Here is a 15,245-nt window from a genome sequence, read left to right as displayed (position 1 = left end):
ATTCTGACTCTACCATTTGAATGTCTCAATAGAAATCGAGACTCATCAGACCAGGCAACATTTTTCCAGTCTTCAACTGTCCAATTTTGGTGAGCTCGTGCAAATTGTAGCCTCTTTTTCCTATTTGTAGTGGAGATGAGTGGTATCCGGTGGGGTCTTCTGCTGTTGTAGCCCATCCGCCTCAAGGTTGTGCGTGTTGTGGCTTCACAAATGCTTTGCTGCATACCTCGGTTGTAACGAGTGGTTATTTCAGTCAAAGTTGCTCTTCTATTAGCTTGAATCAGTCGGCCTATTCTCCTCTGACCTCTAGCATCAACAAAGCATTTTCGCCCACAGGACTGCCGCATACTGGATGTTTTTCCCTTTTCACACCATTCTTTGTAAACCCTAGAAATGGTTGTGCGTGAAAATCCCAGTAACTGAGCAGATTGTGAAATACTCAGACCGGCCTGTCTGGCACCAACAACCATGCCACGCTCAAAATTGCTTAAATCACCTTTCTTCCCATTCTGACATTCAGTTTGGAGTTCAGGAGATTGTCTTGACCAGGACCACACCCCTAAATGCATTGAAGCAACTGCCATGTGATTGGTTGATTAGATAATTGCATTAATGAGAAATTGAACAGGTGTTCCTAATAATCCTTTAGGTGAGTGTAGATGCTACTAACTGCTACTGAAAGATGCTTTACTGCATAAGTAATTAAATACTGAAAGTCACTACCTATCTATCTTATATATGTATTTGCAAACAAGCTAAAGCAAAACATTTTTCAGACATGGTCCACAAGATCCCACTTTCACCAAAAAGTTAACTGAATTACAAGAAAAACTGTAGAAAACTGCTATCCCACACTGTTCCAAAACTTTTAAATATTCACACCATTCAGTATTTATTTCTATTAAGAGATATTTATTTTAGATCAGTTTATACCCTGGAAACATTGTAAAATATTTAGATTTTTTTTTCATTGCTGTCTTCTGTAATTTAAACTTATTACATTGTTAAAGTGAGAAATCAGGACTGTTTATGTTCTTTATTATTTCACACATTTGACTTTATCCTGCACAATTACTGGCATTATTATAATACACATTTTTCTGTTCCTATATGTAACACCATGATAACTATGTTATTCACTTCTTGAGAAAGCTGAAACAGCTGTTAAAGCATGAGTTTTAATTACTAAAAAAAACATCACACACACAACACAAACACAGACATGCATGCATTTTTCACTTTTACCTAGTTGTCGGGTAAAAACAAACAATAGGACGAAATAATAAATGCAGGCTAAAGTTTGTTTCTTTCGATAGTCGCATTAAACCAATTTTTCACTATATAACAAAACAGGTCTCCTTATAACGTTTGTACAGCTAATTATACAGACATTGTGCTAGAGTTGGTGGGTACTATATGATTTTATTTTGGCATATGGTACATAATAAAATGCATTAATCTAAGAAACCAAATATAATACTACAGTGGAAAAACCCTAATTTCCTATTCAAGCTGTTTACTTTTTATCACACATATTTTCCATCATTAAAATATCTTTGTTCTCATTAATTAACTGTTACAACGTTTTGCATTTATTTATAATTGAGCAGCACTCTGGTTAGTGCTGTTTAAATACAAGTCCAATCACTCTCTGTGTAGAAGTGTCCATTTTTTTCCCTGGTCTCTGTCAATTTTTCCTACGGATTGAATCTACAGTGCAGTCTTAACCACTCTCCCTACTTTTTAAACTTTAAAGTTTTTAATAAATATTTCACACATTATTCATCTTTATTCTTTTTGCTTGATATATTTCCTGCTAGAAATTCTGTCAGAAGACTTATATACCATTACAGAAAAATGGAAAACATTGTCTAGACTGATTTGCAACTAAAAGGTTCATTATTATGCTATAATGTTATTTGCTAGATTTTGACAGTTGCATCTCGATTTGGCTAATGAGGTTAGTTTTTACTATTTATAAACATTGCAAATTCACTTTTCTTTTTAAAAAAATCTGTTATTCATGAAACAAATGTAATATTTACACGTGATAGGGGAAATATTACTAAAGAGAAAATGACAGAACCAATAAAAAAAACACAAAGTTTTGTAAAACTTGCTTTTAGCTAACTTTTGGGGTATCCTTTTACAATAAAAAAGATCAATAAATAAGTTTGTTATTACATATAGGCTATATTTCATTGGAAAATAATTATATACTCACAAAGTATGGAACAAAAAAACAAATCAGGCTCTGGTAAAAGGAATCCAACATAGTCCACCAGAATGTAGATGTCTTGTATGTCTTGAAGGTAAAATAATAAAAGAACACAATAAGAAGTGTGATCTATACATACAAAAAGAAAATATAATCATAGAAAAAACATTTCAAAATTGTGTCTGTCTCTGTTTAGGAGCCTCAGTGGAAAAATACAAGACAGAAATTTTGCATCCAATTATGAACAAGAGATTATTTTAAAGGTGTCACATTTTTAAAACTGAAACAATGTCATCAATAGCTGAAGTCTAAAGAAAGTTCCTTGTTGTGTAGTAGGTAAAAATCAAGAAAAGTCCTTTACCTCAGAAGCTTGACTATTTCTGTAAAGCTCAGGCAACTGTAGGAGTGTCTCTGCAGACACATCTTTATCCAAAATTCCATAGATTATTGGAGGGGCAGAGGTAAAAAGTAGATTAAAGAAAATGAGTATCCAGTAGTCAGTCATTGTACTGCCAGAAAATCCACAGAAGATCTGATACCACAACAGTAGGTTGACAAAGGCCTATAAAAAAAAAAGAAAATGGGGGGAAAAAACTCTCAAGGAATATGAAAAGATGCATTTTAGACTACAGATATTGACACTGTGTGATTTGAGCCTATACCACAACTTCTTAAAATGAGTTTATGAAATTTGCATTTATTTTGTAAACTACCATTGAAAATACAAATTCCTCCATCTTAACTGTTAGATATTATGCTTTTAATTAACTGAAAAGATTACAAAAAAGCAAAATCTGTGTTCGACAAAATAACTAGACTATAAATGTGAATTCCATTTGAATTATATGATTTTGTTTTTAAATGTGTGATTCTGTTAAATCCATGAGAGTAACTATTTTAAGAGTTTTATATATGAAATCACAAATCTCTGGTCTGTATTTTACATGGCGTGAATCAACTAATCAAATGTATTCCTAGATGATGTCTAATTGGCACTGCACTGACCCTCAAAACTTGCTTTGCCGATGGCAAGTCTACACAGAGGCTACATAAACCATTTTCAGTCTGGGCCAGAACAGGCTGTGTAAGTCACCCAATCCCCTGGCAGTTGCCAGTATGTACTCCTCTCACGCCTGGTTCTAGAAGTAGGCCCCTACGTCCCGTTTCTGGATATGTTTCTCTTAGATTTAACATAAACTGTCATTCAAGAGTGCAATTCATGTATTGTTTTTTTTTTTTTTAACTGCCCCCTTTTTCTTCCACCAAAATGCAATGGGTAACCCTATCAGGAGTGCATATCATCACACAACATAGTTTGAAGGATTATTGAGGCACACAAGCTCCTCCTACCATGGACATGTGGATTCACCTTTGTTGTTGAAGTTACTATGGTAATTAAATGGGTTTTGCAGCTGTAAATCTGGGTAGATTATATCCAACTAGAAATGACTTTCCCATGTGAATGCAATAGGTATTGTGGTGGTGATTTTGTTTACATGCCTATTCAGTGTTGCCTGGAAGGTGGAAGCAGTTGCCTACGGTCTAAATGACGGGGCAGTAGTCTCTATTTTGTTTTTGAAAAGGAACACCTCTTTTGTACTACGTACCACAGGATGGTATTCCTCGGCCTCCTTGGGAAAGCCTGTGCTGAGGTATTAGAACAGGAACCTAATTTGACAAGTTAAACCTCAGCTTCAGCAAGAGCACAGTGGATAGCACCCTGGCAGTGGAACAGTAAACCAACTGTTTGTTCTTGTCCAGCTAATTGTGGGGTCTTTGAAGTTTGCTAAAGTTGTCTACAATACCCCATTGTATTTATTAAATAAAAAACAAAACTGATGCCTACAGTTAACAGATGAGCAGATGCCCCAAGTGTATTACTTCAAGTTTCTTAAGGAGTAAAGGGCAGAAAAAAAAGATTTGAGCATTATACATTTTGACTGCCCTGGGAGAATCTGGAAATCACACCGTAAGTGCCAGAGAAAGTGGTGGCAGATAGGGTGGGTCTGATCAGCCAAGTTAAACACATTTCTGCAAGAACTCTTGGTGCCAAATTCAAATAAAAATAATGATGATGATGATCATTGCAGAAAAATAACATGAGACAGGATTACTTTAATGACTCAAATACTACCTAAATGAAATATTAAAAGGAGTTAAGTGCTTTTACAAGCACTAGAAAAATCAGACTTAATTTTAAAGTGGGTATAAACAAAACTTCCTTAGCTATAGTTAAAAGACATGATACTTTTAAAAATGTCACCATGAAACAGCAATGGTCATGTCTATGGTTATTTTACAATAAGTAAACCAATTCACTAATAAGCAAGAATACAGTCGAGATAAAATGTAATGTTTAAATTGAATAGTGTGTAAGGTTGAAGAGATCCTTACAATGGAAAAATCATGTATGAATGTTATATTAGTCAGATATGACTTCCAAATGTAAAATTGTTATTTTGGAAATTTTCAAACACTATTTGACAAACATTAAAAAGGACAAACACTTTAAGGATTGATAAATAAAAAATGTACTTACAAGATTTTTGTAGAAGAAATATAGAATCATATTAGCTAATCGTGTATAGCACCAATGACCGTGAACCAGTAACAGTTTGCTAAGGTGTTTAAATCTTGAAATAGCGAAGTCACTGGACATCACTGCCTAAAATATTTTTAAAAGAATGACACATTTTACGCAAGACATAATGCAAAATATTTACAAAACAAAAATAAACTGTAAATATATTATTTATCAAGTTAACATAAATCAGTTTAACAGGCAAATGAAAGGATTAGTTCAGTATTTTCAAGCAAGTTTTAAGGCTTTTGCGGATCAGTGTCACGCAGACCCAATTTTAAAACTACAAAAAGGGGTGCTTTTTTAATATGCAAAAAAAATCTTCACATAAAAACAGACTCCCATGATACATTACAGTACTGTAAAAAAATTAATTTGACTTATAAAATGCTGTATTTTAAGATCATAAGACCCAATAGACACAATTTAGAATGGCATGTGACAGTTTTACATGAAAATTAACTAATTAAGTGAAAAATTGGTAGAATTCCCTACTGTCATTACCTGCATGCCTTCCTGGCCAGAAATACCAATTCCAACATCAGCAACTTGAATCATACTAACATCATTCGCTCCATCACCTAGAATTGGAGCAAAAAATATATGTCTGTGTAACCTCAATATAAATTAAACACATTTGAAAAGTAGTGGGTGTTTTCCTTCTATCAAAGCTGAAACTAAATTTTACAGTTAACATTTTAACTAACTATAAAATGGAATAACGTATTTACATGAGACTTTACGGTTACACTTTCCTACAAATTTAATTAGTGTAACTAGAAAAACCAACTACAAAAATATTGGAAGGATATTTTTGTTATTTACCAATTGCCAGAGACATGACGTTTAGTTTATCTCGTACAAGTTTAACCACTTGACTCTTCTGCAATGGGGCTGATCTACAGCACACAACAGCTCGACATTTAATGGTTAGATTTAAAAACATTTCCTCAAGACTCTTTTGGAGAGCAAACTCTAGAGTTTTGCCATCAATAACCAAGCTATAGTTGGGAGCGTGTCCAATACTGGCTCCAGGATCATTATCTTCAATAATTTTCAGAATCTGACTAATCAAAGCTTCACAAGCATCCTGAAAAGACAGAAAAAGAAAACGATCACAGCTCTATTGACCAAATCTATTAGTAAATTCAACAAGTGTTCAAATGTGGTACATGCACATTTATGTAAAATACAGGCTCTGAACCATGTTATTTGCCACTGTTCAAAAGGCTGAGTAAGAAAATTGTTTAGAGAAAAATGACATTTTTCATTATTGGAACAATTTGGGAAACTGGATTTATAACAGAATATGCCTGGTTTCACATAGAAACAGATTCAGTCCCATGTGCAATAAAATTATGTCACTCACCACAAAGTACAAAAGTTGAGTGACACTGGACTACCACTAGGTGAATGTATGGCTCCTAGTGTCGAACTAGTGCACAATTTTGATGTCATACAATTGATTGAAAAGTGTACATATATTAGAAAGTGACATCATATTAGCCATTTTTCCCCACTTTTCTTGCTACCCTCCAGTAGAGGCCTGTTTTATAGAGAGCTCTTAAAATTGTGAACCCATGCACCTTCACTCCAATTTCAGCCAAAGACCATTGCAGAATCTCGACTGAATTTTTAGTAGCCACTCTTACCAGTCAACATCTTGCTCTGAGATGTTTAGTTTTGAGGGACAGCCTGTTCTAGTAAGAGTTTGGGTACTATTGAGTTTATTATTATGATAAACATACTTCGACTGAATTATTGTTGTTATCCTCTTTAAGACAATGTATCCTCCTTGTGGGCATGCATAGATGGTTTTAGTTTTGTAACAACAGTACTGCAGTTCTCTTTCAGTTCGTGTGTTCTGCAACTTTTTAAGAAAAATATTTCACATTCAAACTGGTGTGCTTATTGAAGACTAACAGGTACTGTGATGATCCTTCCAATTTCTGATGATGGATCTAACAGTGCTTAATGGGACATTCATGATATGCTTTTGTAGCCATTCACATTAGGAGAATGCTTCTTTATTTTTGCAGTGTTTTTGTCCAACAAAAACTACAGCCCTTACAAAGGGTGCTTTATATATTCAAAGACATATAAAGGACTCACAAGTAGTAGGTAATCATGTTTAATTATGGTCAAATGACTATCACACCTTCGTGTCATTTGTAATTAATTTGTCATTTTTGTAAGTAAGCCTAGAGCTTCCAAAGCACAGGGATTTAAATACTTATGCAAATACTACATTTAGAGTTTCTTTCTTCAGTTAAATATCTACAGAAAATCGTTTATTTTGACTTTGGAAGTGTATTATTACAACATGAGAGTTCAACTTAAAAATACAGAATGGATAAATGTGTACAAATTTTTGTCTTGCAGAAAATTATGATGATATTTTTGCACACCACAGTGTGTGTGTGTATGTATATACATTTGTGCCAACTGTGTGATCATTTAAAAAAAAAAAAAAAGGGTTTTTTATACTCGTTGGGCTTTCTAACCTTGCTTGTGCAATTGAGGATAAACACTTTGTCAGAAGGCCTCAGCAATTTACAAGAATATGCAATATTAACAGCAGTTTCTTGTTTGTCACCAGTCAAAACCCAGATTTTTATCCCAGCTTTTTGCAGTGCTTCAATAGTTTCAGGAACACCTTCCTGAAGACGATCAACTATACCAGTGGCACCTTAGATAAAAAAATTAAAAAAAACAACAAAATTAAAAGCCATTCAGTACCTTTCACAATCAAATGTAAAATATCTATGCAGAGTAGCAGCTGGCAGTGTTTACATAAGATCTTATTATTTTTTGCATCACACCCGTAAATAAATATATATAAAATATTTATTTATTTATATATATCTATATCACATACATACATGCATATACTGTACATATATATACATCAGTGCTATCAATCATTTGGGAAAACAAATTTTTGTCCCCAGTTATAAGAAAGGATAAAAAAAAAAAAAGTAATAGCATATTTGCATATCACATTTAATTTCAGGGTTTCTTTTCATTTAAAAGAAGCTAATCATTAAAGAAAAAAACATAGTTACACCCAGGCTGAGCATCAGAATGGTTCAACATACCTAACAAAATTAAATCTGTCTCCAGTTTCAGTGCAGACTCCAGCAAAAGTTGCTCACGGTTATCAATACTAGTTTCAGCCAAAAAATGGTCCTTTAACCACTCTTCATATTCAGAATTTGTAAGAGTCTAGTTATACAAAAATAATGCAAAAATCTTAATAGTTGTATGTTATTGTGTGCAACAATTAAAGACAAACCAAATATTACAAGTAAATGTCTTATCAAAATGGAACAAACACTCTCATGCTTCTGTTATATTTCCTAATTCAGAACAGACATAAGCCAAAGTCAAAATGTTTATTATTAGAATGTCTTTATGAAGAAAATTACAGAAGCAAACAAGAAAAAAATTAACTTACAGAGTTCCTTCTCCAGATCATTTCTTAAATAAGTTCAGTGACTGTTTGCATTGCTTCCTTGTATTTTTTACTTTTATTGTTATGAAGATCATTTAAATGGGCTAGTGTGACTGCAAACAGCAGGAGAAGTAAGTTGGCGTTTCAGATGTTTATTCTAATTTCTGCTGCACCATCAAACACAAGCTGCTAGTAAGCGTGCAGCTCTGCAGGAGTTTCATTAATTTGTTTTGGGATCTATTTAACTATCTTATGTGTAAGAGAAAAACTTCTTTCAACCTAAATTAGTTTTCTAAAATAGACATCTATAACAGTTTAAATTAGAATAAGAGTCAAACACTCAGAGAACAAACACTGTATATTGGGGACTGTTCAAAGGAGGCAGGACTGAGTGAACTGTTAACTCAAAAGGGTGATCTACAGTAGATTCTTTCAGCACCAGATAATCATTGAATGAAAAAGAATTTTCAAGTATGAGGTTTGAAGAAAAAGTCTGGATTTAATATGTACATTTTCAGCTTTACTGCACTTATGAATTTTGATGCTGACTTGTTATGTATAAATATTACATTAAATGAAGAACATATCAGATGTTAAGTTTCTTGCTGTGATATGATAAGATTAATGAAATATTTTTGTTACAACATCAGAAGACAGTAATTTACCAGAGGTTCCAAGGCACACTTAGTAAGCTCAAATGTAATTATACCTGAGGTTTACTGCTGCGGCACAGTTGAAACACTGTAAACACATCAATTAACATTATGTAGGGCATTTCACAGACCATAACATTACATGGTATTTTACAAAACAAAGGAGATTTAACTCAAGGGAACAATATAAAGTGAAAACAAGATAAATTCAGTGATTCGATCAAACACATGGAAATGAACATACGAGTCAGCATTAGTATGAAAGGTACCGAAGAAGTGAGGCATGACTGATCTAAAGTGTTAAAAAAACATATAGATTAAAACACAGATGCATAATTATATCAACAAAAAAAGAATTTACCTTCTTGGCTATACATAAAGTTCGTAGTCCATCTTTGGCATAGTCATCTAAATGTTTCTGGGTTTGTTCTTTTATTCTTTTTTGTTGTTTTCCTGAGGGTTTAAACAGAAAAACTAAAGCTCTTAATAAAAAAAATTGATTTATTTCTGGTTATACATTCAAAAAATTTCTTTTAATCTACTTATAAAGCTTTGAGAACATTGTGTCACTCGTGTGCATTTTTATTCTAAAATTCTTTAAAAGTAAATGTAAATAGTAATACTGTATTTAGTTTGCAACACTTTATCTACCTTTTCATTCAAAGTTTAAGTTATAAAGATTTCATTAAATAATACTTAATCATATTGAACAGTAACAGCATTACAATGCTAAGGTATAAAAAGTCAGTAAATCATTAATTTATACCAGATTTTCAATAATATAAACAATCTGTTGTTGTACTCTCTCTGTTGTTAACATAAAGGACTACAGAAATTTTTGCCAAACTATTTTCTGAAAAACAAAAGTTGAATAAAATAAGCTGACTGACTTCTCAAAGGCAACAGGTTTTGCACTAATATACCTTATCAAGAAGATTACATGTTTACCATGAAAAGCTTACACAGACAAATGCACTCAATAATGTTTAAACATGGTAACCCATCCTCAAATCCTGATAATTTCTCCATTACAAATATAGCACACACACAAAATTATAATAAATAGGAAATTTAACAGTGGCATTTAGCAAAAACAAAGTATTTTACCAAAGGCAGAAAAATAGACCAATTAAGCAGTGTACCAATACCATTTACTTTCTTTTTTTAAATAAAATTGCCAAAGCTTAATTAAGTAATTGGCAATATATTGGTAACAATCCAATGAAACCTTGTTTAAATCAAGTCAGTGGTATTTCAAGTGTTTCAATGGGCTACTACTCAACTGTTCGTATAATTTGGCATACAATTACTACATTTAATTTTACTCAAGGAAGTTATGTGAAAAATAATGCAGTTCTAAATCACTGTTACTGGAATTCGAGTTCAAAGCTGGCTGAAGGCCAAATCATTATGTAAGCAGTCCAGACTGGAAACTTAAATTAGCAATTCTCCAAGTGTGATCCTCATGAGTAAAGGGGTCTACAAAATTAAGTTCTTATTGTTTAGATACATCAGTCAGTTATGTAGGTGTTTGGAAAAATCAGGATACATTACTGTGTTATTGGAACTTTATGCAGATTCTTTCGTTACCCTTTCTTGTCATGACTCTTTTTAAACTTCACCCTCTTTACTTCAATCACAGGGCACATACACTCAACTCAGACCTTTAATCCATCCTATATTTCACACATACATCCTTTGAACTCTCTCCTTCAACTTCTGCCTTCAAATGCCATATTTAATACAAGTACATCAATTTCTTACACATCCAAGTGCACAAATTTTCCTTTTGAAACCTGACAGGCATCTGTATTTTATTTAAGAAGTCTTCACAGAATACACAGTGATAAAGCACTTCACATTTATAAAATGTAAAATACATTTTAAAATAAACAATAAATAAAGTATGAAAGACTAATATTCAAAAAGATGACAAGAGGTGTTAGTATAAATCATCTCTGCAACACTTGGAAGATATTCCAGATTTTCATTAACTGCTCACTAGAAAATGCAAAAAAGATACCTCCCTATTTACTGCACTTGATTTGAGGGGGAAAAAAAATCAGAGAAAGCTAGCAGCAGGTAATTGAATTTGCGAGATACTGCGATGTTACAAAGATGGTCTCTACAATGGTCTCTGCGCTTTGATTTAGGGGAGCAAGCACTACGAGTGCTGCCTACTACATGCATCACAAGTGCCTCAATGTCCAATGGGCCTCTCATCATAAAATTGCAATTGATATTTGCATTGCTCTCTACAAAAATACTGAAAGGGGATTTGATGTATACCATAATATACTGTAAAAAAAGGCACAGTAGCTCCTGCCAAATACATTTTGGTTAATAACTTTCAAGCCATTCAAGCTATTCTAGCATGTGTCATTTGAAAGCTTAGATTATATGCAAGGGCGTTGGCTGTCTGTTGCGTATTCTGAACTAACTCAAAGTCATGAAGTCTATAAACAGGCATTTTTGCACAACATGAGAAGGGAACCATGTAATGAACTTGAAAGTTATTAATTACCAAACAAATTATTTATCAGTCATAAGTATTCATGCTCACATTTTTTAAAAGATCATGTGTTTTTTCTCTTTATTTTTACTATTATAATCACTATCCATAGGTAAATCTTGATACTTGACAAAGTTAGATTCTTCTTCAGATCACTAAGAAAGCTGCCAGGAAACATTTTTCAACACTGAGGTTGGCATTCACAGTTGAATTCCTCCAAGATCTTAAATGTGGCAGATGTAACAGGTTCATGAAGCTGTGTTTTCAATTTTGTACTTAGAAATGGAAGTGAAGGGCATTGTGCATTGAAATGTGGCTCATAAATACTTTTTTGATATACTCCAAATGCACCTCAGAATTTTTGAAATTCAAGACACTATCACATTTCTGAAAAGCATGAAAGGTACTGGCTAAGGTGGATACCCAGAAGAAAGTATAAAATAAAAATCATTTAAATCAATTAATGCTAGCTTTATTTAAGGATGTTCAAATATCAATTTATAGACATAGCATGTGTATCATATAGACCAACTTCATTAATGAACAACAATTTGGAAAAGACCATAATAAAAGTAATGGAAAAAGTCCATCCTTCTATATTTTTGCAGAATCAAATATGATTCATTCAAGGAAAACTAATACTATCAAACTGTCAACAAACATTTAATATATTCTTCAGAAGTCTGAGTTTCCCAAGGCCATGCAGTAAAAGCTTTTGATATAGTCTTATGGGCAGATATATTTACTGTACTACATAAATGTAAGTTTGGACCCAACTTTTTATGCAGGGTTTAAACTATTATAACTCTAGCCCAGAATTATCTATTTGTGTAATATAAATTCTGTATATTTTGCATTACAATACTAAACCAAGGGGTTGTTTTGCACTGCCATTGCCAATGAACGTGACACAACAACTACAAAAACTGTAAAAACCACATTAATTAACAAAGCAACACTGCTGTGAAATAAAAAGAAAACAAACAGCACTACAAGGACCTAAACATAGCACAACACTACTTCATTTTTGATTTCACTACTAGGCTGACTTGGAGACTGACGTTGGACGGAAGCAGAAATAAGTTAAAACTGTACATGTTTGCTAAGCTATGGAAAGGTTCCAACTCTTTGTAAGATCTGTCCTATGCACCTAATCCTACCAACTACCATTAATTAAGCAGGAAAGTAGCATTTCAATGTTCATTCAACCTGCCTGAAGAAGGGGCCTCAGTTGCATCGAAAGCTTGCATATTGTAATCTGTTCAGTTAGCCAATTAAAGGTGATATTTTGCTTGAGTTCTCAAAGCTCATTCAGAATAAGGTACAAGTGTAGAAGAGACTTCTGACCCGAGAGATTACCATCAGCTACACATGTACACGATAATCACGTTTTTCAACCATTCCTTACTTAGGAAGTTTTCAATACATAGAACATTCTTGGCATCAAGATCTTTATGGAATTCTAAAATACATTGACTATGTTTGAATCCTCTGAACACATATGTCTCTTTGAGCATCTTCCAACAATCCATTTCTTCTATTATATTACAAACAAGCAATTTTGTTAAAATAATTTCCAGCCTTCCCTAATCTGTCTTTTAACATTGAAGGAAGAACTTCTATCTTAAAATAATAAAGATATATGCTTTATTTCTATATTCTACCATTGTGTTTAAAAAGGCTTCATTTTAGTACATGTAAGGGCACCACTGAGTGAAGGACATTTAATTCAAAATTTCAGATAAATAATAGAAATCTGTTACCGACAAGCTACACTCCACAAGAATTTCCTGAAGCACACGAAAACAAAACAAAAAAAAATTACACGCTCTTATTTCAACTTAAGAGGTTATTTATAATGTGTCCAGGCCAAGGCCCTACTTCTCATTAATGCTGTCAGACATCCACTCTGCTTTATGAAATGTTTTGAGAAAAATATCTTTACTGACTTGTGTGAAAGTATTACAATTCCTATCACACGTAATTCACTTAGAGCAGAGTCTGGAATATTACTATATAGGTAATACTTCAATTAGAAAAATCTTAATCCACCCGTTATAACACAGTGGGGTAAAGGGTCTTATTCTGCCTAAAATTACAAAAAAATATAATTTTCAAAAATAGGAAAACTCTTTAGAAGTTGCCAAAAATGAATTAATATTTTTCTTAAGTAAGCCTCCTTTGGCCCTCTAAACACTTCACAAAAGCAAACTGACTTTTTTATACTTTACAGTTGATAATGCATTATATGAGTCATGTGGATGGAATGTGATTTCTTTAAATATCTCTCTATTATAAAAAAAATCCTGGGAGAGAAAGACTAGGGAGACGAGACGTGACAATTGGCTCCGTGGCCAATCTCTTTCGTCTTGCGGGGACCTTAAACATGAGACTTTGTGCCAAGAGATTGACCCAGGATTGTCTTGCGATTCTTGCAAGACACACCCTACTTACAACCAATATCAAATAAGACCACGGGCAGCAAAACATTCAGTCGTGTAAAGGCTTTGAGCACACACAGATCCAGGGCTCTCAGCGTACATAAAACGTATAAGGACAATACGTTATAGATGAAACGTCAACGACTAAGCAAAGAAGAAAGAGCAGCGCAAAGAAAAGAGACTCAAAAGCGTTGGAGGGAAAAAAAATGCAAAAAAGAAAAAGAATAATCAAAGTGCAAATTCAGAAAATAAGGAAATAGTAATCAGCCCAGAACAAGTGGAATTGAAAAAAAGCACGTCCAATGGGGCTTAAAATCAAAAGACAAAGAGTAAAAGACAAAGTAGAACTTCATAAAGACGTTCAAAAACGTTGGCGCTATACACCTGCAGAGCAGGTTAGAGATTATGAAAGCAGGAAAATTAGAAAGTATCATAAAAAAGAAAGATCGCAGTAGCACAAACAAACGGAAATTATTACTCGAAAAAAGGGAAAATCACCATGGACCAGGTGTCATTGGGAAAAAAAGCAGAACAAAGCGAGGGCAAAAATAAAAGACAAAGAGTAGAAAACAAAGTAAAACATCATAAAGAGGTTAAAAAAAACAAGGGGGCCAAACACATGCAGAGCAGGTTAGAGATAATGAAAACAGTGGAATTGAAAAGACTCAAAAAAAACGTAGGCACGATACACATGCAGAGCAAGATACAGAATATGAAAGCAGAAAAAAATGAAAGTGTCAAAAAAAAAGAAAGGAAAGATCGCATTAGCGTACAAAAAAAAGAGAATTGTTACTAGGAAAAATAACGAAAAGGCAAATAGAGATTGAATATATGGACATAGGTGATATGTCAGAAGTATGTAAATAAGGCTTCGAAGTTTAAGTCAGAGAATTTCAAAAACCTCACATGTATTTATTGGTTACTTTGCATAAAAAATTATTAACCGCTGATGATGTAGATCATCTTGTCTGTGCTGAAATTCCAAACAGAGAAACCTATGCTGAATTATGGTACAAAGTCATTAAAACACATGTCTCACAGACCTCATTTAAAAGATTCAGCATGTTGAGATTCGAAAGATTCCAAATATTGTTTTTAACGAAGTTCTGAAATAAAAGTGAAACTAATGAAATGGCAACAATTCAAAGAAAAAAAAACCTTAAATGTGTGTATTTGGAAAACCAAACACAGGGGTTGGCGAGCACGGGGCAAAGCTCCCTGGTGTGTGTGTCTGTCTGTCTGTCTGTCTCTCTGTGTGTGTGTGTATATATATATATATATATATATATATATATATATATATATACACACATACACACACAGTGGTACCTCGGTATACGTCCGCTTTGGAATAACTCCAACTTGGTATATATGTCCTGTTTGGAA

The 15,245-nt window shown here is 33.3% G+C and overlaps 1 protein-coding gene across 2 annotated transcripts in view; it reads right to left on the bottom strand.

The window, feature by feature from the left end:
- The window catches only part of atp10d (ATPase phospholipid transporting 10D), a 79,774-nt gene that overhangs the window by 6,437 nt on the left and 58,092 nt on the right, over window positions 1–15,245 (bottom strand). For both annotated transcript variants that reach the window (XM_039751393.1, XM_039751392.1), the window contains 8 exons: window positions 9,268–9,359; window positions 7,898–8,024; window positions 7,304–7,488; window positions 5,625–5,889; window positions 5,304–5,380; window positions 4,758–4,883; window positions 2,580–2,780; window positions 2,225–2,305 (listed from right to left, as the gene is read on the bottom strand). In XM_039751393.1, coding sequence (XP_039607327.1) covers window positions 2,225–2,305; window positions 2,580–2,780; window positions 4,758–4,883; window positions 5,304–5,380; window positions 5,625–5,889; window positions 7,304–7,488; window positions 7,898–8,024; window positions 9,268–9,359 — 1,154 coding nt within the window. The remainder of the gene's footprint in view (window positions 1–2,224; window positions 2,306–2,579; window positions 2,781–4,757; window positions 4,884–5,303; window positions 5,381–5,624; window positions 5,890–7,303; window positions 7,489–7,897; window positions 8,025–9,267; window positions 9,360–15,245) is intronic.

Source organism: Polypterus senegalus, chromosome 4, assembly GCF_016835505.1.
Source record: "Polypterus senegalus isolate Bchr_013 chromosome 4, ASM1683550v1, whole genome shotgun sequence".
Taxonomy (NCBI): Eukaryota; Metazoa; Chordata; class Cladistia; order Polypteriformes; family Polypteridae; genus Polypterus; species Polypterus senegalus.
The sequence above is the reverse complement of the archived record's forward strand: the minus strand, read 5'-3'. Positions and strand labels throughout refer to the sequence as shown.